The sequence below is a fragment of the Azolla caroliniana genome, unplaced genomic scaffold (genome assembly GCF_043228905.1).
Source record: "Azolla caroliniana isolate FFs.n. ecotype wild unplaced genomic scaffold, voAzoCaro1.0.p SCAF_1, whole genome shotgun sequence".
NCBI lineage: Eukaryota > Viridiplantae > Streptophyta > Polypodiopsida > Salviniales > Salviniaceae > Azolla > Azolla caroliniana.
This window is the reverse complement of record NW_028230436.1, coordinates 7421942-7448523: the sequence shown is the minus strand read 5'-3', so window position 1 is coordinate 7448523 and position 26582 is coordinate 7421942. Positions and strand designations below refer to the sequence as shown.

The window sequence follows — 26582 nt, the reverse complement described above, 5'->3', positions numbered from 1 at the left end:
GCGCAGAATATTAACTTCACATTTTGGGCTAGGAGGGTAATGTAGTGATATTTCTCAAAGCATGAGGAGCCTCGAAGGCTATATTTGAAGATTTCCCTAAACTTCGTTCACAAGTGTTCATGATTCCTCTTAAGTTATTGTAGTTAAAAAGATAATGATATAGGATTGCTCACCATGTCTTTTCCGAGAGGAAACAGAGGACTGTAGTTATATGCGAGAAAAATGATGCATCATTTCATAGCTTGAAATTCTCTGTTTTATGTTGAGTTTATGATAGTTTCATCGCCTGAGATTATATGCTCTATGTCCAATTATGATGGTTTCATCGCTTCAGATCATATGCTCTATGTTCAATTATGATGGTTTCATAGCATTAGACTCTATGATTTAAGATACACATGGAAGGAATCTCGACCTTCCCCGTACCATATCAATTCAGGCGTGGTATTGATGAAACCATCTCCAATGAAAAAATTGTCGAGGATGCTTTTAATCCTTCACAAATGGCTTCTTGGGACAGTATAACTCTTAAGGAGACGCTTTCATGGCTCAAAAACACATCAGAGCCACCTTCTTTGGATGACTTGATCGATATTACTCACAATTTCAGGAACGCAAAGAAGAATTCGCATGCCAAACAATTGTATATGCACATTGCTAAGTATGGGCTGGAAACGCACAGGTTATATGGGAATTATCTTGTTCCAATGTTTGTAGAGTGTGGGGATTTATTTGAAGCAGAAAAGCTATTTTTTAAGCTTTGTTATCGGAACGAGTATTCTTGGTCCTCTTTGATACAAGGATACGTCCAATGTGGAGATTTCGAACAAGCCCTTGATTTGTTCGCAAAAATGCAAGGACATCTGATGAAACTTGATGTCCATGCATTAGTTTCCTTGCTCAAAGCATGTACAAAGTTAAAGAAGATGGAAACTGGGCAGTATATATATGGAGATATTGTTAAACTTGGATTTGAATGGCATCCTTTTGTGTGTAGTGGTCTCATAGATTTATATGCCAAGAATGGATTTCTTGCAGAAGCAGAGGAAGTGCTTGATAGGATGCCATCTCGGGATGCTGTTGCATGGAATGCATTAATTGCAGGTTATGTTGAACATGGGGAAGGGGAAGAGGCTCTAAATCATTTTGAACAAATGCAATATGAAGACATCATTCCTACACTTATCACATTTATTTGTGGTGTGAAAGCTTGTAGTAGCATAAGAGCAATACAATTAGGCCAGAAAATACATTGTGATATAGTTAAAGAAGGATATGAAGCTGAGGCATTCATTGGTAGCACACTGGTGGATATGTATGCCAAGTGTGGCTTACTTGTAGAAGCTAAAGAAGTGTTTAATGAATTTCAAGTTAGAGATGTGGTCTCATGGACTGCACTTATATCGGGCTATACCGAGCAAGGGCTTTTTGAGGAGGCCCTTGATTGTATAAGAAAAATGCAATGTGATGGCATCTCTCCAAATGCAGTCACTTATATATGCAGCCTTAAAGCTTGTGCCAGTATAGGTGCCATAGATAAGGGTTTGCAATTACATGCAGATATTATTACAGAGGGACTTGAGGTAGCCTCTTGTGCCGCTAGCACCTTAGTAGCTATGTATGCTAAATGTGGTTTGATAATGGAGGCAAGAGAATTATTTAATGAGATACCTCACAGAGATGTTGTTGCGTGGACAGCAATTATTGATGGGTATTCAGAGCATGGACTTGTGGATGAAGCAATGTCTTGTATAGAGCAAATGATATTGGAAGGGATGTCTCCGGATCGTGTTATGTTTCTTTGTTGCGTGAAAGCTTGTTGTAAAGCAGGTGCTGTTGATAAGGGCCGTGTAATACATGCAAAAGTTGTAAAGGAGGGATATGAAAATGATCTTTTTATTGGAAACGTCCTCATAGATATGTATGGGAAATCTGGGTTTTTGCTAGAATCTCAAGTATTATTTGATGAAATTCAAACCCGTGATGTAGTCTCCTGGAATGCACTTATCGCTGCATACATTCATAATGGATTTCCAGAGGAAGCAGAATATTGTTTGGGACGAATGCAATCAGAAGGCGTGTTCACAAATGGTGTGTCATGGAATACTGTGATTCTTTACCAAGCTCAGGAAGGCGAAACTGAGAAGGTTTTTAGACTTTTTTCACAGATGCAAGAGCAAGGTATATTGCCAGATGATGTGGTATTTGCCAGTATTCTTACAACAGCTGGTGATGCAGCAATTATTGAGGCCGGGAAAAAGATACATGTTCAAGTCTACAAACCTAACCAACTTAAGATAACGGATTTAACGGTGCAGACTTCTCTTGTTGACATGTATTCCAAATGTGGTAGTATGTTTGACGCCCAAAAAATATTTGATTCAATGCCAAGAAAAGATCTTGTTGGATGGAGCGCATTAAGTATGGGATATGCTCGCCTAGGCGATATCAAAAAGGTTTCAAGTTTATTCAAGGTTATGGAGAATGAAGGAATAAAGCCAGATGAGTACTCACTTCACTGTATTCTCACAGCATGCAGCCATGCTGGCCTTGTGGGAAATGTCCAGAACTATGTGAATCTTATGAACAAGGAGTGTGGAATTAATTTATCCAGGAAACATCATAATAGTTTGCTTGATGTTCTTTGCAGGGCAGGTCAACTTGATGAAGCATTAACCTTACTTGAAAGCATGCCACATGAGCCTAGCCTTGTTACATGGATCATGATGTTAGGCGCTTGTCAAAAGTGGGGAAATATGGAGCTCGCCGACGATGCCTTTTCCCAAGCAATTAGATCTATTGAAAAGGAGTCAGGACCCTATGTTTTGATGTCCAATATTATCAAAAGTTTAAGATTAAAAATTCAGTAATTCAAACTTGGGCTTTGGACATTGCTGCAACTGCTATAACACGAGAATCTCAAAGTCTGGCTTGACTTAGTGTTGAAAAAATTAAGGGAATTTTGAGACTGATACTAACATTAATAGATTTAAAAGAAGTTGCATCATTCTACTTTGATTGACTTCATATATTTTACCAAATCCAGCAAAAAACCAGGTTTAGCTCAGATGCAAAGCACACCAGATTTTATGTTTGCATTGAGAAAATTATGGTTACATTATTCTGATATACCTACTGACTTTCTTGTCATATTTGAGTCAGCAATATGATATTTACCCCAGCAAGGTCATGTTATATTGCAAAGGATGTTATATTATATAGACTTTGGTAAAAATCACAAATCTAAATCTACATGGTAGTGCAGGCAACCAGTCAAAATGCACAACAAAATGCTCTAATTTCAACTGCCATTGATGCCCTATCATTGGACCACTTATTTTGCCATCAATTTATCATGAGAATTTATTTATACATTCTTGATTGTAGACATCATTCCATTACAGCAGATAAAAATCATGTAATACTGCAGCTTTGACAATGAGCTGCTCCAAATACAATTTACTAACATATTTGAAGGAATTCATTAAGTGGGCCACATGGAAAGAGCTACAAGCATGGCAATTATATCTCATGTTCACTCATCAATGACATAACAGCTAGAAATTTTCTAGATGGTTCCTCAGCAATTTATACTGCCTTACACTGAACATGTTCATTATATATTAATAGGCAGACAGGTTTATGAGAGGAACAGCTAGCATGCATTTCTTATCATTTTGTTTTTATTCTGGATCAAGCATAGCTTATGAGATGAAAGGACTAGCTAAAATTTCTTTGATGATGATTTTCTGTTGAACAATCAATCATGGCTTGCGATAAAAAGGCTAAACAACTTTTCTTTTCGGTTTCTTTTTCGGCTGAAGCAAGGCTGGCTTCGTGCATTGCACACAGAACCAGTCATTCACGGGTACTTCAGCAAGAGGAGGCTTGCAACAATCCGTGTGCATTGCAATGCCACATCCATTTCCAATATCATCTCCACAGAGAAGCATTACATCCTCTCGATCAGATGAGCCACATACAGAACATCGGATCTCTTCACCATCACAGGCTTCCGCATCAGTCCATTTCTTCTCAGCTCTTTCATTGCTCTTCAGCTGTGCCACTACCTTCTCAACTGCACTAAATGAATCATACAATACATGCTGATCTAGAGACAAGTTCGGCTTGCATACAAAACTCACAAAGAAATCTGTGGTTACACAAGCAAGGTTATGGTTGAGAAACTCCTGGACCCAGAAATCAGCCTTGGGAGTTCCAGGGCTAACAATAGCAACATGAACTCCAGACCCCAGAAAGCGTGTGTAGGGTGGGGATGTTGCCAAAAGCTCAGCTCCACCTGCTCTAATTGCACGTTTCAATGTGTCCTGATGTAAAAACATAAGGTGAATATGAACCCACGTAGAAAAGATGAGATTAATAACAATCAACTTAGGACAGTGCATCCTTGAACCAAGCTTACCAATGATGGTATTATGCACTCCCCATAAAGAAGAATGCGCAAACCTTCTAGAGCGCAGCAACCTGAATTTTCTCTCTGTTCTCGCCACTTCCTTGGAGCCTCAAGGCAGATAGAACCATCCTCTGTCATCCCTGATCCATACCATTCATACTTCTTCTCATCTAGAAAAACGCCTGCATCAGCACTATCTTTCAAATAATCATCTTGGAGAATCCACCTGCCATTGTCAATTGGCATTATGCAGAAAACAAGGTCAACACGTAAAATGACTGCACAAAGTTAAGTTAACTCAAATAACAAAGTTCACCTTCCAGCTGCTGCAGCTGCAAAGAATTTTTCAGTTCGTCGAAGCTGCCCTACTGTTATTAAATGTGTTGTTTGATGAGACCATTGGTGAGAATCTCTACAAAGCTTACCTCCAAGCCTTTTCACAATAGCTTGAAAAGGTTTTACTTCACTTTTACGTCCACTCAGAGCAAAACATGTTTCTTTTGCAATGTTTGGAAGCATACATTTGCTGGGGAAAGTAATAACTTTTGTTGAGTCTTTCAGTACAGAACTAGTTTTAGAGATTTTGGACAAAGACTTTGTTTCACAACCTTGACTAGTAACAACATTTTCTTTATCACAAAATGTGGCATCAACAGCCATGTAATTTTTAGCATTACGCCTCTTTGGAGCTACAGCCTTGCTATTTTTCACCTGATTTTTTTTTACTATACAGTCATCCTGATTATCATTCAGTCGTGTCTTCTTTCTCCTATTGCTTATTACTGTACCCTTCTTTACTAGCTCCTCCCTTTCATGGAAATTCGACTCAGCATGCTGAAGCCAATTTGCACTAACTATTGCCTGTTTCTTACTGACCTTTGTATAGTTTTCTGCACGTTCAACTAACATATCTCTGTCATTTTTTTTGCCATTGTATTTTTTGTTGTCAGCATGAACTTCATTCTCATCCTCTTCCTTCTCACAATCTTTAATGATTGCGTCATGAACATTTTCGTTGATTTTAGTTGTTTGAACTGAACTCTTCTTTGATGTACTATGAGGAAAAGTTGCATCAAAAGAGACTAACTTTTCCAAAGACAATGAATTTATTGGATCAACATCCTTTTCATGGCCTTGCTGTGAGGCTGCCCTCTGTTTCCTTTTAGAATGTTTCATTGTAACTGTAGAACTGTGGTCTGCTTGCACATCTTCAGATAAGTTTCCTTTTGAGCCAGAAGAATGTCTTGTAGACTTGGATATAACCACAGATAAAGGAGTAGATATCATACATTCTGTATGGCTTGTGTCATCTAGATCTTTTACAATACTAGTTTCCCTACTTTTACATTTTCTGTTACCTTTTATTTCACTTCTATCCACAGGCGTCACACATCCTGCACCATTTGTCATAATATTAGGATGCCCTAGAGGAACAGCATCAATATCAGAAATGATTGCAATGTTTGTATCTACTAATCTAGAAGAGGTGTTCTCGATACATTCTAGATGGTTGCCGACCACAGTTTCCAAACTACTATCTGTCAGACTCTTTCGTTTCTTGTTACCCTTTAACTGACTTTGACCAACAGATATTGCATTTGCCACAACATTACTTTTATTTAGCTGTTCATGCTTGTGTAGAAAGGAAGGATATGAGGATGCCTCATAGTTTTCCTCTATTTGCATGTGACCTGAGATTTCCTTTCTTAGGTTAATGTTACAGCATGGAGTGACTTGTACATCTATATTCTTCACTATGTTTAAATCACTTAATTTAAACTCACTGGTATCAGTATGCTCATTGGCTAGCAAGTTATCACTGCACGGAGAACATATCTTAGAATTATTCACTACCACTACTGACACAACTTTAGCTGGGGAACTTTCACTCTGATTGTTTTCTTTGGAATGAGCATTATCTGTAGTTACTGGGTTACTGTATGTTTTAATTCTGTTTGCCTTGGGGGAAGAAACTGCTTCCGATTTCCTGGTAATAAATATTTGTACTGAATTTGTGCTTTCTCCACATGGTTTTTCATGATTCTTCATGTCCCCACTAGTACACTCAACATGATCTAGAGAAATTTTTGCTAGTGTCTCCTCTGTTCTAGAAATAGGATGCCTCCTAGCTGGATCTCCTCTATGGAAGTTTCCACTTTCGTCATCAATGAGCATATTTTCAGCAACAGTAGTGTCAACCTCATACTTGACTGTTTGTGCATCACTTATCAGATCCTGCACCAGAACTTCTACACATCGAGCAGGCATGGACTTAGAGGCCTCAACCCCAGATGAATTTAAAGTTCCATTAACTGCCACTCTATTAGTGGACACAAACTCCTGTTTTCCGGATTCACAAACTCCAGCAGCTATATTGCTTATTCGATGCTCACTTGTTGCCTCAACTCTACTGCTTCCATTATCCTCAGAATCCTTAGCCTCTGCCTCCAGCAGTTCAGCTTCCACACCACTACAAAAATTGAAAGAGACGGCATCATAGATCAGTTGGAATCAGCACTATTATCATCAATGCAAACAAATCTTCGACAATGAAAAAATACCTCTTCATATAATCCTCTTCAGACAAGATTGACCATGATTTCAAACTGCCAAACCATCCAAGGAAATTCCGGTTAAATAAAAACATCATATGCCGATAATCAAATGCACCTTGCTTTTATGCAATTTTACCAGTCTTCGAGCCATTTATGATTAACCAATTTAAGCCCAATCTGTTTCGCCAGAGAAAACTTGGCACCTGTGGCTTCCAAGCTCTCTCTCTCTCTCTCTCTCTCTCTCTCTATTAATCCTAAGCCTTGGGTTCAAGGTCTATCTTTCTCGCCTCTATCACTCCATATAAATTCTCTTAATTTAGTTGATGCCACTGGGGAATGTAGGTTTTGAAAACATGACCTTCTTCTGGTCTCCATTGAACAATCTTACCAACTGAGCTACATCCATCTGGGCTTTCACTCTCTCTCTCTCTCTCTCTCTCTCTCTCTCTCTCTCTCTCTCTCTCTCTCTCTCTCTCTAGCTTTTTTTATCACATAACCTCCATGGAAATATGCCTGAACCAAAAGAGATGTGTTTACACAACAAATAGCTCACAAGCAAGTGCAAACTATTATGAGGCAAAAAAGACATTCTTTTGAGGAAGCACAATATTGGAATTTATACCACCTCTTCATAAGCAAACACTCAGACTCTACCTAACAACGTATCAAAAAACCCCATAACCTGGCTCCAATCAAGGAACCACAATTCTGGCATTTTTAAGCAGAAAGATTGTATAATGTCCCTCACCAGCCCCCTCTACCACAATCCTCAAAGACTTGCCCTGCTTCCTCCACCTTCAGCTCATACAAGGTTTTCTGACTACACAGGACTACAATGCAAGCACCTCATATATGCAGTAAGTACAGTTCTCCCAATCCTTGCACACATTTTCACTAGGGCCTTGTTTGAGGACATTCCAATAAGTGGACCATGTGCATGATCGTGCATGTTCATAAGTGAGAGGACCCCTTCCAACCAAGGAATTATTTAACTGTCACAATTGACCACACACTGGCCAAATTTTATAGAGAAGTAGTCAACACTTACACCCAGGTCAATAGAGATACGAGCACAAAGCCAAGCAAGATTTAGGAGAGCGTACTCTACCGCCAACCAAATCCTAGAAAGGTGCAAAACATGTGATTGTATTGATGCTTTGTAGATTTTTACAAGGCATCTGATAATGTCATAAGAGAACATCTCCCACAAAGACTCTGTGCACCCAAAATTCATCCTAACATGGCATGGGGTATATGTCCATTATATGAGAAAGTGTCAGGACAAGTTAGGCTTCTAGGGGGCTTTGAAGGTTATCACAAGCACCATTGGTGTGAAACAAGAATGCCCACTCTCCCATACCGTCTTCAAACTCTATATCAATGAGGTAGCAAACAACACACGTGACAGCAGCAAAAGAGTTGACATATTAGATATACATGTTCACATTCTTCTTTATGTTCTTGGTCTCTAGGTCTTATACAGATCTACAAAATCATCCCAATGCCTTACATGGATTTTGATGCAAAAAAGAGCTCACAATAAAACTAGAAAAGAATAAGGCCATGATCTTCCACAAATCTGCGCAGACTCACAAATAAGTTATTTTTCCCCTATAGGCTATCAAGAGGACAAGTTGAAGAAGTGGATTCCTCTCTATATATAGGAGTCACATTTACAAGAATCTGAAAGCTTCTCTATAAACCAAGCCACTAAAGATCAACTCACTCAAGGATATGCAGCTCTAGCCAAGCTAGAAGGACCATGCCACCAAGCACACTTCCAAGAGCCCAATACTAAAGTATGGTTATTTGGTTATTTGACACCATGATCACTCTTGCCCTCATGTACTGTTTCACCATATTACCTCCAAGCCTCCCCATGTTATGTGGACACAAATAGAGCATCCACAAATCATGATTCTGACACAAATTTTACATAGCAAAGCATCCATCCTACATGAGATCATCCATGCTCAGTTGGAAGCATCCCACATGACGGCAGTGGCATTATTCCAGACAATGAACCTCATCAACCGGATTGAAACCATGCCATCTCAGAGAATTATACATAAGATGTTTGAAGCATGGAAGCAAATGACAACAATAAAACTCAAAGAAGGATCATAGTACTCACAGTTGATGAAGTAGATCAACAACAATTGCCTCAATACTGAGAACATGCCACCCTTTCGATATTGTACACCTCTCCAACATGATGAAAGTAACAAGATATTGCAGCAATCTCTATGGCAGCTCTATATCGAAGAGACGGGGCTCACACTAAGTGAGCCACTTACCACAAAGATGGCCTGCTACAAAGATCATTTCAATAACTTTATACAAAACCAATCTTCACACCACGGGAGCTACTGCCTCTATAGCTGGCCTACTACAAAGATCATTTCATGAACTTCACAAAAATCGAGGTTTCCCCAAAAAATGTGATCGGCCCAGGGGAGTCATTTCTCCCAAAGATAGCCTGCTACAAAGATCATTTCATGAACTTCATACAAAAACCAAGGTACATGAACATCAACATGCCCCATAGGAATCGCAAAGCAATAGGGCAAACCAAAGTTTTCTATTCCCAACTGCAGATCGAGGCAAGACAAGAACTTAGCATTTATAGAGCTAAAAATTTTGTAATGTGTGAAGATTAGATTGAATGCAAGGCACAATTTGTGTAACTTTCACCTACATCACAGAGAAGTATGATACCCACTATACAGACTTCATCCCCATTCAATAAATGGTGAACACGGCTGACCCAAGACCGTTTTGGCAAATCTTGCTCAAGCTTCAAAAGGATGAGAAAACCAAATGTTATATTAGGATGTGGGTTGCAACAACAATAGTACATCACTAATTCCTTCCATAGTTCCTTAGCTCCAATAACATGTTGAGGAATCACCATCAATCAAGAAAAGCAATGAAAACTACAATGGAGATTGTTCATCATGTCCAGTCCAATGTGGACACCCAAATATAATTCTTAAACTTTGTCATAATGTCCTTTCACTGCACCAACCTTGAATACAAAATCCAATCAACACTACCCATACACATTAGCTATGCACTCCATGCTTGTAAACTATCTCAAAAATCAATGCACCACACACATTAAGATCATGATTGTGGAGCTTTAGGAAACCTAAAGCTTTTATTTTTGTTTTGGAACAGTTTACATGAATTCACCCATATAAATAACATGATTGTCTCATTGGACAATATTGCCCTCTAGTAGATGTTCATATTTCTTTCTTTCTTTCTTTCTTTCTTTCTTTCATTTCTTGTTGCATTTTACAGTTTCTGTCTTCCAGGGCTAATTGCTGCATTTAGAGTTTCTGCTTGCAATTTCGGGGGGTTTTCATGCTATGTTTTTTACAATTCAAAGTTAAGTTAAAGAAACCGGACAAGTGGAAGTTATAAAAAGGAGGTAAACATTGAACTCGATTAGCCATAAGTCAACAACCTACACAACAGCCAAAAAAGGGTCAAGCTGAAGTAGTCAATGAACTCAAATGGAATGCCTTTCAACCTTGGATATCCTTCTTTGAAGAAGATAATTACATTTGTGTGCACTCTTGGCAAAATTTTCCATGGTACAAGCAGCCAAAGATAGATTGAAACGAAAATATGCAACAAAAAAGCACCATCTAGAGACAATAAGAGACTTTATGTGGCACTCTCCTTTCATGTTGTACAAACACATGAACATATAGCGAGCTTCCTCTCGAGGACCATATAACCCATACTATGAGTAACCTGGGACTCAAGCAAATAGAGACCATCAAATCAAGTACGAGAAAAATACACTTAAATTCATATTCAAAAAGAAGTTTACAATTCTAGAATCATCTCCTCAAGTTCTTTCACAGTATGATATTTAATATAGATCAACAATGCTATCAATTTTTCTTAAATGCAAAGAAAAACATTAAGAAATGTTTATAATATTATTACCTTCAAACTTATAACATACTAGATGTGTAACACTAATTGCAACCAAAGGTTTAGAGAACTTTGCTCCCATCAAATACACCATCCTCTGCAAATTAACATTGAGATTAAAATAAACAAGTAGTTTAAAAGTAACAAACAAGTCATTTACACAACATCTGGCATGCTTTTGACCAGGTCCTCCTTCTAACCATAACATCAATTACTTTGACAGATTAAAACATTACATTAGAATACCATTAGAGTTCTTGATGCAACCACATCAGTCGTACAAACACATGTGCCACACCATGCGTCAAATTTCTTATAAACAAATTAGTTATCACTTTTTCCAAACTAATTCGTACCTTTCACTATAATATATCATATCTCACTACTGTGTTTGGTAGCTATTGCACAATATAGTACTATGCCATAAAAATCATGAATATTTGCAAATTTGTAAGAGTGGTATATAACGAGTTACCATGACATTTGTACGAGCTTGAGATTGATAACCTGTCAAGCACACGACAAGATCATCGCTTCCAGGAATTCCTTCCAAATTACGAAGAGGTCTATATACAACCTGCAAGATGTTAAAAAAGATCCTTACCTCTCGCTCCCTACTATCCTACCACTCATGCGTATGTGTTTAAATAGAACTCTCTCTTTAGTTATTCTGTGAAAGATTTTGATGTAAATATGGCAAAACAGAATGACCAATATTCAAATTGAAGAAAATTGTATATGAAACTTCGATCTTAAAATGTTCACTTAAATATAACTCTCCCTTTAGTTATTCTGTGAAAGCTTTTGAATTGGAGAGTGAGTTCTAATAGTGGCAAGATTGGTGCATCACATATAATGGCAAGTAATTAATAAAACTATCATAAATTATCACATCATAATGTGATCATGGCTAAAATAAAGCAAAGATAGCAAATATATTGGCATCACTAAAGAATAAAGAATACAAAATATCACTTATCAAATAACACTGCATGATATAAGTCCGTCTCTTAAATCTAGACACTGCATGGTATAAGTCCATCTCTTATATCTAGTAAAATGACAAACCAAATAAGACATCTATATTTCTCCATGTCTATGTTGACACATTACAAGTGTCTATCGGTCCAGATTCTATGTATTCAAAAGCATCTCTTAAATCTAGTAAAATGACAAACCAAATAAGACATCTATATTTCTCTTAAATCTAGACACTGCATGGTATAAGTCCATCTCTTATATCTAGTAAAATGACAAACCAAATAAGACATCTATATTTCTCTTAAATCTAGACACTGCATGGTATAAGTCCATCTCTTATATCTAGTAAAATGACAAACCAAATAAGACATCTATATTTCTCCATGTCCATGTTGACACATTACAAGTGTCTATCGGTCCAGATTCTATGTATTCAAAAGCTTGTAGAATTAACTTAAAGGCAGACACACACCATTTCTTTTTGATAAACCATCAAAATTTAGCTAGGAAATCTCAATGTGAGGTGAAAATGCAATAAACTTATACAAAGAAATGACCATGAGGTCTGCATATCTATGTGGATGTGCTTCTCAATATCATGTAAAGCAGAAATCAAATCACATACATGGTTTACATCAGCAATCACACCAATCTCCAAGCAATCCGAAACCCATATCTCCGTCACAAGAAACGTCCCATTTTTCCTTGCTATCTCACAAATTGGATCATCCTGTGGTGAAATTAATCATTCTTGGAATTCAATATATAGTATGATACATATAAAAATTCTCTCAGAGTTTTTTTATGTACAAATGTTTTACCGCTTAAATTTGATGAAATTTTTCAGAGCAGATACCCAAACATCTCGATATATAATTTTGAAGAATTTACTCTAAAACTTCTCGTAATATAGAGATGTATGTGCCTTCATTTTCAGGGGAATTTTGAAATAGTTCAAAATGTAAAAATCATTAACATTGGATTTCTTCAAACCCCATTCACCCGTGTTTTTTCCTGCTCTTGAAGTGTCCACAATACTACATCATGTATGCAAGTTGCATAATATTCATTCATGTGCTCCAGGATATTATTCTAAACTCATATGTTTCATTTAACATTTATCTGCAACTAGACAGTGACCTGTGTGGAAAATGCATTGTATTCATCAATATTTTTAGAGTGATGCAGAAGAAAAGTACCCTGAGTTTGGGTCTACATTTCTGGGCACCGGATTTGTCCATATGTTCAAATAACATACTTGAAATTCACAGCAAGCCTCAAACGTTTCATACTACTCCGGAATCGAGTGAATTTTATATTATATTCATCTTCTTTTGAACATCTTTTACATCACACTTCTGTTTTTCTTCTCCTTTCCGCTTACCCATATAACTGATTTCGAGACAACTACATGTGTGCACGAAGCATCAAATTCTTCCATATTAACGCCTCCATTCTGCTCGAGAGCAGCAGAAAGCTGTGACAAAACAATCCGAAAGTTAGGGCCAGGGTTATGGTTCTGGAAAAGATTACGATTTTAGGTTGTAAGTGTTTTAGATTCAGGGTTAGATTTTTCGAGCAGAATTTGGTTTACATTTTGGGTGAGGATGAGGGATCAGTGAAAACACATGGAAATGGAGAATACCTGATCGTATGTATCCGGATCGAAGCCAGAGAGAAGAAAACGAAGTCCTGAGAATATGTCTGAGGAGTCCTCGACAGAGCTATCGTCGTCAGCCATGGCCACGGAGACAGAGACAGAGAGAGAGAGAGAGAGAGAGAGAGAGAGAGAGAGAGAGAAGAAAGAGTTGTATTCGGCGGGAAAGTACAGAGCGAGATTTTGAATGTGTAGAAGAAGAAGAAGAAGAAAAGGCTTTTGCTTGCTCTCTCTGTCTCTCTTCTTCGTAAGTAAGTAAATGCTTTTACTTACGAAAAAACACCACCATTATCCATGACCAACTTTAGATGGAACTTTAGTAGAACTCTATGGATCTAAATTCTACTACGCTTAAAGAACAAACTTTAGAAGGAACTTTAGTAGACTTCTAGGCATCTGAATACTCTACAACTACGAACTTCGTCTCAACCCTCCCTACACGCCAATTCAATTCAGATGTCAATTATGATGGCATGTCACCTTGCACATTCGCCTCCCTTTCGTTGGTTCAGATTCCATGGCTTCTCTCTAACACTATCAATTGCCACAACAGTGATGTCCTTTTTTGAACTCTGCAGCATATTTCCTCGCGCGAACTTGGCGATCAAAAGTGAAGGCATTCCATTCCACGTACTCCGGTTGAACCATAGCCCCCCTGATACCTTATGCATCTTTCGCGATCAAACATCAACGATATATACATATCCCATAATTGGGCGGAACCTCTATGTCACTCTCCTTTCATTTCTCAAACTCTTCGTTTTTATCACACTTAATGTGTTGTGTGTCTATATTATGTCTATAGTTTTGTAGATATGATATAGACACACAACAAAGAGATCAAACCCTTGGCCCATTCCCATTGCTTCCTTCACTTTTATCTCTAATTGTTTGTTTGTTATCCATCCCCCCGTCACACACTTTCCATGTTCAAAGACATTTGTGTTATTCTTTGTAGCTTTTCCATCTTGTTTTCTTTGTTTCTTAGGATATACACATAGGTCTCTATTCTGTATGGTTCCACAATATCCACATCACACCCAACCTTTGCTCGTTTAACTATTCCTATGACTCGTTGTACTATATTGTTGACTCTCTCTTGCTTATGGGGCTCCTTTATGATGCAATCGCAATTGTTTTGACAATGTATTCGCTTGATCATATGAATTTATATATATATGGATAGGTAGATAGATATTGATTGTACACTTATAATGTAGCTCCATGTGACAATGGTCGTTCCTATTGATGTAGTAAGAATGTGACAACGAATTAAAGTTGTGGCTAAAACGTTTACAATAATCCAAACCACAACATCACACAAAACCTTAGAACAATGCAATTTGTTGGTTGTCTAGCATGCATGAACATGATGATAAGGATATAACATGTATACATTTGGGATATAGGCTATGTTTGGAAGTAAAGGGACCTTCGAATAGAAAGGCTCACAAATTTAGATGAAAGTGAATGTTAGTCAATCAACCAATGGACCTTACTTTAGGGAATGGCAAGTGATGAACCACCTAAAACATATAAATATGTCCATTACAATGTGAAAAAAGATCAAGATAGTTTGTGTAAGGCTTTTATTGCATGTAATTCAATTCTTATACACATTCAACAGTATACTATGATCATTTTTATTATTTTCAACGTATAATTGTAAGCCATGAACTGAGTATGATAGGTATTTAAATGGTGAAGAATGTGTGTATCTGAATATGAGGATTAGTTTGAGTGACAATGTGAAAATCATTAAGTGTTTGTAAAGTTAGACGTTTAGCATAAGCAAGACCCTTTGAGATGATACCTTGTGAAGGCAAGATTGGTATATTGGGTAAGTGATCGGCAAATCATAAGATGCATATGGAAGAGATAAGTCGCAAGCTACTTGAGTTGAGAACATGGTTGCTTTGGCAACCCTCGCGATCCGTTCAATCCTACCTCGTGCATTAGACTTCATTTGATAGCTTAACAGTGTAGTGCATGCAAGTATTTGAATCAAAAGAACAAGAACAAGAACAATTCAGAAGCTTGGAACCCATGAGATCAACTTGAGAGGGGCTGATGACAACTTTATATAGATAGCTTCTTGCATCCATGACTGACGGAATACAACATATGTAATTACACCAAACCAATAACGAGGATTGAACTAGGATTCTCTCAAGTTTGGAGGCAGGGATATGCATACAGACATAAATAAAATATGGCTTTAGTATGTTCGTGATACCAAAACATGCATACAAATTGGAGCATATTAATAGAATACTTGTAATTTTGAAGGGATAATACTTGTAATTTTGAGATGATCTATTGGTCCAAACTCTACAATATTTGCATACTTTTTCAAAAAAAAAATTCCCACTATTGGGAACCTCTTTGATGTTTAGAAACCACCATTCAAAGCACAAAGATTGATTGATGGGTATTCCACACTTCAAACTTAATCATATATATGTTTCAATGAATAAATAGTCTACTTATAGGATTTTGCCAAGTTACTACTTTCATGTCCTTGATAAGCATTGTCTTACAACTAACAATTATTAAAGGAATCAAGATATTTATGGGCCTTTTCAAATTGAAAGAGTTATATCAATACATTTAGAAGATATTATATTGTGGATTAAACGGTTTATAATCTCATGGGTTGGGTTTGAGTTTGTCACATCTGTCCAATGCCACGTTCCTTGAAAAAAGAAGCATGCAACACCTTACTTAAACATTTAGTTCAAAGTCCCTAGTTACAAGTCATATCAAGTAAAATAGATGTTTTTTCATAAATCACAGTACGAGACATCATAATATTTACAACAAAGTTAATGTGATTACACATGATCAAGGAGGAAGGAGACAAATGACCAAAGCTTATGGAAAGTAAGGTGATTAGGCTATGACTTGAAACTACCCTTGCATGTGGGGGTCACGAGAATAGTTCCATGCGTGTGATTTATTGTAGGTGGGGAGCCTCATAAAATGACTTTCGATTCCCCCATCTGGTTGGATAACCATATATCATTCTCTATTCAAACATAGAAGGAACCTTCAGTATGCATTGGAAATAAGAGTCCCAAGATTGTGTAAGGTCAAACTTTAGTTGTTGGATCAACCATATCTCTTTCTTTGGATCAAACATCAATGGACATTTTTAGATGCTTGCGGCATATAAAATCTCAATGCCACCAGAGGGAGAGGTGTCACATTATCTTGGTCGATGCTTCTTTCAAACACATACATGCATGCGGTTTCCCATCTAGTTAGATACACACATGCATAAGGGTAGTTATCGACAACTTTTCCGACGCAAGTGGTATATATAGCCACAACTCCCCCCGTATCGTGACTTGTAACTTCCAATAACCCTTGTATATCTCTTTCCTGTATTGATCATTGTAAGATATATATACATAATATATTTGTTCCTAATGATATCTCAATATATTCCTAATGATCTCTAGTATCTAGTATCTACACACAATTGCTTGCACATGTTAAAAGCTAAACAATGGGTTTTTCTGAGAAGAAAAACCTTAAGACTTAATATGGCTGTATGAAAGCTGCCCTGTTTCATCCCCTTCCTTCTTTTAGCTTCTGATAACCAACCAGACTTGCAAATAAATAAATAAAAAGGACCCATTTCTTGTCTAACCTGTTTTTGAAGAGTTTACGGAGGGATTTTGCTGATACCATCACCGTGCAGAAATGGGATGTTAATTGGATAGGTAAGCAATCATACATCCCCCTTTCTTTCTTTTTGTGGATGAAATGTGTTCTCCTTCTTCTTCTTTTTCTCTTTCTTTTTCCACTGGGTGATCTTAAGATGCATTTTTGGGCTTCTTCCTCTCAAATTGGACCTGTTTCCGAAGGCAAGATAAACTAATTCCACATTGTGAAGCAACATGACGATATTTTGGATTCTAGAATTCTAGCCAAATTGATTTGTTTTAAAATTTTCCTTTCAGAGCATTTTTCTTTGCCCTTTTTTTGACATCAGAATGAAACACTTATGCTTCTTCTGCACATGATTTGGCTTGATTTATTTTCCAATGGAAGAGCACATGTATGAATAAATGGCGGACATCTTGCTTTCAGACAAACTAGAGTATTTGTTAGGCGGAATGTGGTTCTAGGCTTCTATACTTTTGGTCTGATTGCCCAATGCAGTGGCAGCCAATTCCACATGTTGTATAAGGAAATGGTAAATCTTTTGCTTCAAACCAGAAAGAGTATTAGCCAAAACTTCTTCTTCTTCTAGATGGTCTAGCCAGTCATTCACCCTTTTAAGCTGTGATAGCATAGCCACAATTTGGCTATTATCCTGATTATGAGATGTTTCTATTCCAGCCGATAAATGAAACCCAGAGTCTAATGCAGCCTCAAAGAAGCCGAAAAACCAGTTTTGAGATTCTTGTTGAAGCTGCTTTGCAAGGTCCAAGATGTCCTTCAAGCCACAGCCTTTGATCCATTTATCAGCTTGTTGTGAAGGTTGAGCAGCAATTGGATGGTCTTTGAGCTTTCTCTTGCCTATAGCTGTAGCATTTTCAGCCTTCCTGGAAATTTTCTGTGTTGAATTTCTGGCTGAATTAAGTGGCTTTGATTGAGCTTCAGACCCACCATTGTCATTTGTCTTGTTGATTTTATTCTGAAGGCCTGGATTTCTACTTCGCAAGGATTCTTCACCAGATTCTCTTTCCAACACTAGTGCGAAATGGCATGATTGATCACGAAATACATCGTTTGTGGATGGGGTTTCTTTAGATGATGTTCCTTTCTTGGAGACTCTAGTGCTTATAGGTTTTGTCAAGAGTGTAAAAGAAGCTAAATCAGTTGATAAAGCAGCTCTCACCCATAGTTGTGCCCTTTTTCCTTTCTCAATGCAAATGCTTTGGTACTCTTGCATTAAATTTGCCTCTACATCTATTGACTTGCTTGCATTTTCCATTCCATTAAATGCATCTGCTACGGCTATTGCTTGTGAGAGCAACTTTTGAAGATCCAAAAACTGCTCCACTGATGATTGTGGATTTTCAACGCTGGATGAGGAACATAGTTCTGAAAACATGCTGCAAAATCAGAAGCATTATTCCTATAGTTAGAAAAATCGCATTTTTCAGCAAAGTTTAGCATGATTAACAAATGATGTTAGAAATATCACATCCTGAGCAAACTTATAATTTATGACTTAATATGCTTCTGGAAATTGATTTCTGGTTTTTGCTTGTTGTTTCAGATCTCCTGTGACTATGTCTATAGAAATCATGTGGTCTATGATCCAAGTATATAATAGTCACTTGATCATCTTCTACCTCATCGCTCTACCAGTCATTTTCCCTATATATATGATCGTGGATCATTGTACTTTTAATCACATAATATAACCTCTTGATTACTTTTACATCAGGGACAAAATGTATGGTGAACTCAAGTATTAAAATTCAATAATAATATTTCATCTTGTATCCTGACTCTTCAACCAATTCCTTTGATACAAAAATCACATTGCAAATGGAGATGAAAGCATGCAGTGCTGATTCTCATAACCTATGCATTTTCAGATTTTCTCTCTTAAATAACATGACATAGATGGGGTCATTTCTAGAAAAAAAATGGTTCAATAATAAAACTATTGACGTTAACATAAAGAAAAGACATCGAAATGTTTGATGTGTATACTAATACCTCAAGCTTCTAAGAACAGTTTCAGCTGCAGATGCTTCCTTCAATGCCTCTTCAGCAGCTAATGAGGCTGCATTTCTCTTGTGCATAACCTCCTGAAAGTTGAATAAAGTGCACATTTCATTTTTTCCTCTAAGAAAACTAGCTGGACATTGATTGCATCATAAGTGAGATCTTACATTTCCAAGTGTGACTAGATCTGATGGAAGGCAGTCCCACTGAATACTCCCATCAGTTAATCGTTTATTATAAACTGGAGCCTTGATTAAAGTTTCTGGAATTTCAGCATCTCGCTTTTCAGTAGTTGTGACCCTGGATGGACCATTCATGCCCAGTTTTGTTTCCCCTTCTTTTGAAGCTGCAATAGCAGTTTTTCTGTCATTACCTCGTAATTTAAGGGGCTTTACTGATCCTTCTTTTGAAACTGCAATAGGGTTGGGTTCTCTAGACTTTTGAGTGTTACTTCTGATTTTTGGGGTTTTTGCTTCTATTGCTTCTTTGGAAGCCACTGTAGCATCTTGTTTGATGTTCTGATTGTTGGAAGCTCTTGTCTTTGGAACTGAAACCTGATAATCTTACCAATATTAACATGTCTTCATACTAAACCATGAAACAAACATAAGATTTGAATCCAAGTTTGACATAAAACCAATTATGTTTAGTAAGGGCCATTGTAAGTCTTACATTTGGATCCGTTAAATTGATGAAAAAACTAATGCTAGTGTAGGAGCCATCTTGACGTGTTTATTGACAAAATATGCAACGATCATGCAGGAAAATGCACACAACACTCTTTTGCAACCAATACCAGAACGCCTCACAGAGATAATGGCATGCACAACCCAAGCTGTGTTATGAGCATATACACAAATTCATCATTAGGGGTTAATGAAGGGTATTGATCAACATTTGAACAGCAACATATACAGACATGGATATATAGTTTATTTGCATACAAAGTGGTGGTAGCTACCCTTGTGCAACCCTTCAAAATTATTCAGCCAATCCACACTCTCTCCATTCTGAATATCTAGTTTATTTGGATATAAAGTGGTAGTAGCTATCCTTTTGACGCCCTTCAAAAATTATTCAGCCAATCTACACTCTCTTCACTATATGAATCACCTGCATATTAGGAGTGTACAGGTTATGTTTTATGTACACACTGATCTAATATACAAGCTAGCTGGCGCTAGTCATGATATGATTTGGAACATGTCATTTTATTGATCCAATCACTTTAGTGATGTGATTAGGAGAGTACAATCATGAAATTTGGTTTGGCACACATATATGCTGAAGGTTGGCATTCTGCAATCAATCGAACCTGAACTTTCAAAACAGCAAAAGCAAGAGTATAGACATGAAAAAAAGTACGAACATGGATTGTGCTGTCCTTATTGGTGGAATTTTTAAGGGTTGATTGTTCTTTGGAATCTTTTCCTGTGTCATCCCAGCTTTTTCGTAGGGCTTTCGAAAGCAAGTTTCCGTCTCGGGATCCACGAGCTGGATCATTCCCAACAACACTCTTCTTCTTTTCACGTAAGCTTGTAAATGTGTGGTGAATGGTTGGAGAGGTAGGCACTCCCTTGTATGGGACTGTTCTCTCGGCTGGGCAAGCAACCCGGGAATTAACTACTGCCTTACGTGATGAAGAGGATTTGGCCAATGGAGAACTAGTTCTTCCTCTATCAGCAGACTTGGAGAGGATTCCATGCTCCTCAAATGTTGATTTTGTTTGTTTTGACGGCGGCGGCGGTAATGTCTTCTTTGATCTCAATGGCAACTCTGATGTTGGTGATGAAACCTCACATCTTAATAATGGTTGTTTGGATGTCAATGTTGATTGTGATGATGTGAGATTTAATGGTAATGGTGAGAATGATGGCTTTGGTGTTGATGATACTGATGATGACGATGACAGCTTTGATGGAGAGAATGTCAACTTCGAATTTGATGCTGATGTTGATATCAAACCCTTGTGGCTGCCATCATTGGAATGAGTGGAATAAGGTTTTCTGTGCTGTATAAGACTGGTTTTGGGATCTAGATTGGTGGAAGTGCTTCCACCATCAGAGTTGACTTCATCATCTAGGGAAATTGAATCATCATCAGGGAGCCCACGTTTTGGCTTGATTTTTGGCAGGCCGATTTCCCTTGCCGTGATGGGATCAAGAGACAACGGCGGTGGCCTTGGGCATGATGTCATCGGGGATCGATGTGATGTCATTGGGGATGGTTGTGATGTCATTGGGGATCGATGTGATGTCATCATTGGGGATGGTTGTAATGTCATTGGGGATCGATGCGATGTCATCATCGGGGATGGTTGTGATGTCATCGGGGATTGATGTGATGACATCGGGGATTGATGTGATGTCATCAATGTTGATGGATTTGATGACATCGGTGACAGATGTGATGACTTTGGGGATAGATGTGATGTCAATGGCGGTGACAAATATGATACGAGTGATGGTGATTTCGTGTTCTCCTGAGTATGCAGTGACGGGAGAGCCGTGCTAAAGATGTCTTGAGGAGTGCCGATGCAAGGACGCCTTCCTGGAATGGGTCTTCCCGCCCTCAAAATTGGCAGGGGATGCCCTGCTTCAAGTTTATCCACTTGAATGAATTGCCCTAATTGCAGCTTATCTCCCAAAATCAGGTCATTGTGCTCATCGGCAAGAGATACGAAAGCCGCGTGAGATGAGTCGGAGAGCTTGAGGTAGAAACCTTGATTAGGCCATAGATCATCTCCAGCAAGGGCAGGTACAATGCTGATCACTTGTAATAAAGCTGAGGGATGTTCCCCTGCGGCAGCTTTTACGTCCGGATTCGTGTGTTGGAGGAGCTTGAGGAGAACTCCGGGTGTCAAGTTCGCCATCGATGCGCTTAATTTTATGATCGGCAAGAGGGAGGAGGCAAAGGATCAATTAAGAATGTCAGAATTGAAACCATTTCTAGGTGATGGATTAAGAAGAAGGCTTTAAAGATCAATGGATGGCAAGTCTTTCATTGGCTGGATGAGAAAGGAAGAAGAAGAAGGAGATGGAGATGGAGATGGAAGAAGAGATTGAGATCATGAAATCATGAAATCATCACCATGAGACATTGAAGGAGAAGAGGTGAGATTTGATTGCAGGAGGGAGAAGGAAAAAAAGGGAGTTTGTTAGTTTGGGGGGGTCATTGGTCAAAAAAGGGAAGCTTGTTTAGTTGAAATTTAGGATCACACTTTTTGCTTTTCATTTTTTTGTTTGTTGGGACTTTTAGGGGAAAAAGGAAGGGGACTTACAAAAAAAGAAAGAGGAGAAGTTAATTCCTCATTGAAACATGTCTTTGCTTTAACCCTTTTCAATCATTGGTTTCGTAGTTGATTTGTTGTCTTATGAAAAGGAAGACGTGATTTAAACGTAATGAAACGGTCGGAGATTTTCTTTTCTTTTTCTCTAAACGTGTACATCGGTATTTGTTCTAAAAACATCTTAAACTTGTTGCACATGTCTTTATGCTCGATGTCGAAATTATGAAGTGGTTTTTGATACTCCATGCTATTCACACCGAGCCCACGGTTCTTTTTCAAGCATTGACACACTTGTAACTCTTTTTCTCTCTCGCATACATATATATAAGTAGGAAGAGCCAAAAGACAATTCCAATGCCAATGTTGGTGTCATGTTTTTGATATTTGTTCTAAATACATCTTAAGCTTGTTGCATTTGTCTTTATGCTCAATGTTGAAATTATAAAGTGGTTTTTGATACTCCATGTGCTTGTTATTCACACCAAACTCTGGCTCTTTTTGAGTATTGACACACTCTCTTTTTCTCTCTCGCGTACATATATATAACTAGAAAGATTCAAAAGACAGTTCCGATGCAAATGTTGTGTCGAGTTTTTGAGAGGGACACATGCACACATGAGAGAGAGAGAGAGAGAGAGAGAGAGAGAGAGGTATTAAAACCCATATTGAACAATAAGGCATATGAGCAAAATGGTACATGCATGCATTAATATATATCCTTTCATATCGAGCAAATGAACCTTTATGTAAGAAATTGCAATAGTATATCTAAGTGATCCATTCAATACATATGGTATATGTACTCCAAACTTGTCATATTTCATCTATGTCATTCTAAGGTAGGCATTATTTGTCCTTATGGCGTTAATATCTAGCTAGCTCTTCGGCTTGGTTGTTTGGACCTAGAGACAACCTCAAATTCAATTCTAAGCATCTTGTAAATTAGTATGATGTGAGTAGGAAATTGAACATTAGAAATCATATATAGAACCCTAGGAGGCATGTTCAACCCTTAAAAAACATGATATATGAAAGCAAGGTTGACCTTAGACCAAGGGGATGATGATGATAAATATAACGTTCCTCGGGTGGACAACATGGCCATGGGAATCCCTACAATGCACTCCTTAATCATTGGGTGGGGATTTTAAAATAGTAGAATAATAAGATAATGTAAAAGTTATAATGCAAAACCAATGTAGTTGCTAGATTTTGTTGTTTTTTGGGTTTTGTGGTCTATAAAAGAGCATGCATAGTGTCATGTGAAGATGGTTCTATCATCATCATGAGTTCTTGCAAGCTTATATAACCTTTTATGAGTTCATTTCTAGAGTCCCCAATCTGAGGGATTCCAAAGAGACACGATCTAATGTTTTTGATACATCGAGGCAACGTAAGTTACATATCCTCTTGCTTTGTCTAAAATCAAAGCAACCCTCAATTTCTATTTCCAACATGTGTGTGCATGCACGTCAATGTGATGCCCTATCTCTCCCTTTTGAGTGTGGATGTAGATATGTGAACTTGGGCAATGTCCCATGATTCCCAAATGCATAAAGTTTCCAATGTGATCGAGTGTAATATGAATAATGAACTCACATTCTCATTTTCCTTCCTTTGTCCTCTACATGGAACCTTAGAGTCCATTTAAAAATGTTTTGGGCTTAATTGAAAGTACGATATTTGTTTTTGTAGTTTTTTTGTGGTAAACTTCCCTCGTGGTTTGGGAGCCGATTGCACACCATTGTTCTTATTTTCATTATGTACTTTTAAACTTTGATAGTATTAAATATTTGTTCTTCTTCCTCCACGTTATAGAAGAAATAGAAACATGGGGTCATTTTCTTAACTCCTAAATTGTGGTGCCTAAATCTATTTTGTATGATTCTTCATTTCATTTCCATGAAGTTGTTGAAATACTCCATCTATGTGCCACACATGCATGATGCATAAAATATTGTTGCTTTAATTTTACATCTTTGAGTTATGTTAGCTTCCATTCTCACATTTTAAAATATGTATCAAGGATGTTGTATAGGTATATCAATTCCAGGTTTGAATGAAACTATGGACCACTTATGATTACCTTGTCTTCTTAGCACATGGTTACCTAATGACTTTATATTTGACAATGGGCAACACTAAGAATTTAGCCATAGTCATGTTGATTGCCAAGCCACTATGTCACAATAACTGTGTCATAACAAAAAGCTTATCCAATTTCAAGTTAGATTATCTCAAAACTACAACATTGGTTGTATTTCTGTTCTCAAACCAACTTGGATTTGTGGTTCTTCCATGATATGCAAGAAACAACCATTTCTTATATATTTGCTCATGTGTGTAAGTTCCCTCTCATCATAACATGAATTGGGCCTCATCTTGAAAATGCATCACAAGTTAAATCTCAATATTTGGTATAACGCTCTTCTAAGACTATCACACCTCCATGATTGTGAAGTTGCATGAGGAATTGAAAAATTAGATCACGTGGCCAACAAGACAATAAAATAAGAGAGAGATTAGTCGTACTCATGTATACTTTGAAGATGTAATGTCCCATATAGGTATGTTGTAGTATATCATCGAAAGGAAATAAATAGTTGAATGAAATGTCTCAAAAAAGTCAATGCTAAGATATAATAGTATCATTAAAGGGTATGGGTATGGACACAAGTTACAACAATCAATTTCTAAGTAAGCTTTCTCCAAGGAACTACAACCATTACATGCCTTATGTTTACCTTCCTAAGTTTTGTCATAAATTTAATCACGAACACATTATGTGTGAATTTGTGTCTCATGGCAATTTCTATCATAAGAGCTAAAACGCTTCAAATTTTACTTTGTGGAATGTGCCCCGATTACTTTCGCGTTGAAGAGATCCAGGTTAGATGGTGAATGTTGATCATCAAATTGTGCCATTCAACTTGGCACACTAAAAAAAGGTCTGAATTTCGCTAGGCCCACATTTCAGGTTAACAAGTGTTGTTATGAAAGTAGAGAGAATTAAATAAATGATGGTAATGTACAAACTAACCAATTAATACATGAGAAAGGCGAAAATGTGACACAATGTTGATTGTTTATGCAATACTTTTGTAAATGTGATCCCTTTCATTATAACGCTTTCCTAAAATATTTTCTAGTGAGAATGACCAAAGTTCAAACTATGCTCATATGCCACATGAATTAGAGAATATATGTTTTTTTTGTTTTCCAAACTACATGTGGTAAAGAAAAGGCAATTCTCTAATCTCATTAGTAATTTAGTAGCACATCACTCCATAAATTCTCTCTAAATCTTAAAAATAGGAGGATTTGATTAATAATAGCTGCAAATAAATTATGAAAATGAATAAGTTGGACTCTACTTAATTATACTATATACATTAACTTATGTAACAAGGGGATTAACCTAAAATTTCAAATGAAAATCAATAGTTGTCAAGAAGGAGATATGAGCAAAAGAAAAATGAGGGATTTCATTAATTGATTTGCTAACATTTGCCCTTCTTTCATATTCGCTAGTCAACATGTGTGTGCGTGTGAGTGAGACACACACAGAGACAGAGAGAACTAGCTCAATTACTAAGGTTGCCCAATGGAGACTAGGAGATCATGTATATAGAGAAGTTAGGAAATTGGGTTTCAAACCCAATATATAATGCTAGCAATGTAACAACTTACCACTAAGGAAAGTAATTGAGAGGAAGAGACAAAAATAGAGAGAAACCTAATGGATGTATCTTAGTTGGTAATGTTGCCCACCAGAGACTACAAAGGTCATGGGTTCAACCCCTACATTCCATGATGGCATCTAGTAAATTAAGAGGCTATCTATGGAGTAATAGAGAGGTGAGAAATTTGTGTTTCGAACCCACCAATCCCATATATTAGTTGGCAAAGTGATATATGCGATATATGTTAGGTAACAGGTCCCTTAGGATGGGAAGAGGAGCATGAGTTGAAGAAAAAGGAGAACCGAATAGGTGACAACAACTTGGTCGAGGCCAAAAAATCAAACAGATTCTTCGATTC

General features: G+C 37.4%; 3 protein-coding genes across 3 annotated transcripts; 1 reads left to right on the top strand and 2 right to left on the bottom strand.

Annotated features, from left to right (window-relative positions):
* The first annotated feature begins 258 nt into the window (after window positions 1-258).
* Window positions 259-5102, top strand: LOC147868735 (pentatricopeptide repeat-containing protein At4g18520, chloroplastic-like). Its single transcript, XM_087322956.1, has one exon. It carries the CDS (start codon window positions 399-401, stop codon window positions 2868-2870), a length of 2472 nt encoding a protein of 823 aa, XP_087179082.1. The 5' UTR covers window positions 259-398; the 3' UTR covers window positions 2871-5102.
* LOC147868734 (transcription coactivator) lies at window positions 3326-13694 on the bottom strand. Its single transcript, XM_087322944.1, has 10 exons — window positions 13547-13694; window positions 13286-13378; window positions 12527-12631; window positions 11396-11497; window positions 10933-11017; window positions 7106-7172; window positions 6976-7020; window positions 4731-6884; window positions 4424-4640; window positions 3326-4328 (listed from the first exon to the last, which is right to left on the bottom strand). Exons 1-10 carry the CDS (start codon window positions 13640-13642, stop codon window positions 3786-3788), a joined length of 3507 nt encoding a protein of 1168 aa, XP_087179070.1. The 5' UTR covers window positions 13643-13694; the 3' UTR covers window positions 3326-3785.
* A 2560-nt stretch (window positions 13695-16254) lies between these two features.
* Window positions 16255-22416, bottom strand: LOC147868733 (protein CORTICAL MICROTUBULE DISORDERING 2-like). Its single transcript, XM_087322923.1, has 4 exons — window positions 20622-22416; window positions 19420-19806; window positions 19244-19335; window positions 16255-18627 (listed from the first exon to the last, which is right to left on the bottom strand). The coding sequence occupies exons 1-4, from the start codon at window positions 22122-22124 to the stop codon at window positions 17691-17693; spliced, it is 2919 nt and encodes a 972-aa protein (XP_087179049.1). The 5' UTR covers window positions 22125-22416; the 3' UTR covers window positions 16255-17690.
* Window positions 22417-26582: the final 4166 nt, after the last annotated feature.

What these genes read in the sequence shown, in the direction of transcription:
- LOC147868733 (XM_087322923.1), bottom strand. Translation starts at nt 22,124, where the DNA reads ATGGCGAACTTGACACCCGGAGTTCTCCTCAAGCTCCTCCAACACACG. An exon ending in ATAAGGACAGCACAATCCAT is followed by an intron (nt 19,807 to 20,621) that starts GTTCGTACTTTT and finishes TAAGATTATCAG; the next exon opens with GTTTCAGTTCCAAAGACAAG. An exon ending in ATCTAGTCACACTTGGAAAT is followed by an intron (nt 19,336 to 19,419) that starts GTAAGATCTCAC and finishes TTCAACTTTCAG; the next exon opens with GAGGTTATGCACAAGAGAAA.
- LOC147868734 (XM_087322944.1), bottom strand. Translation starts at nt 13,642, where the DNA reads ATGGCTGACGACGATAGCTCTGTCGAGGACTCCTCAGACATATTCTCA. An exon ending in TCTCGAAATCAGTTATATGG is followed by an intron (nt 12,632 to 13,285) that starts GTAAGCGGAAAG and finishes ATTTCACCACAG; the next exon opens with GATGATCCAATTTGTGAGAT. An exon ending in GCAGCTGCAGCAGCTGGAAG is followed by an intron (nt 4,641 to 4,730) that starts GTGAACTTTGTT and finishes TGACAATGGCAG; the next exon opens with GTGGATTCTCCAAGATGATT.
- LOC147868735 (XM_087322956.1), top strand. Translation starts at nt 399, where the DNA reads ATGGAAGGAATCTCGACCTTCCCCGTACCATATCAATTCAGGCGTGGT.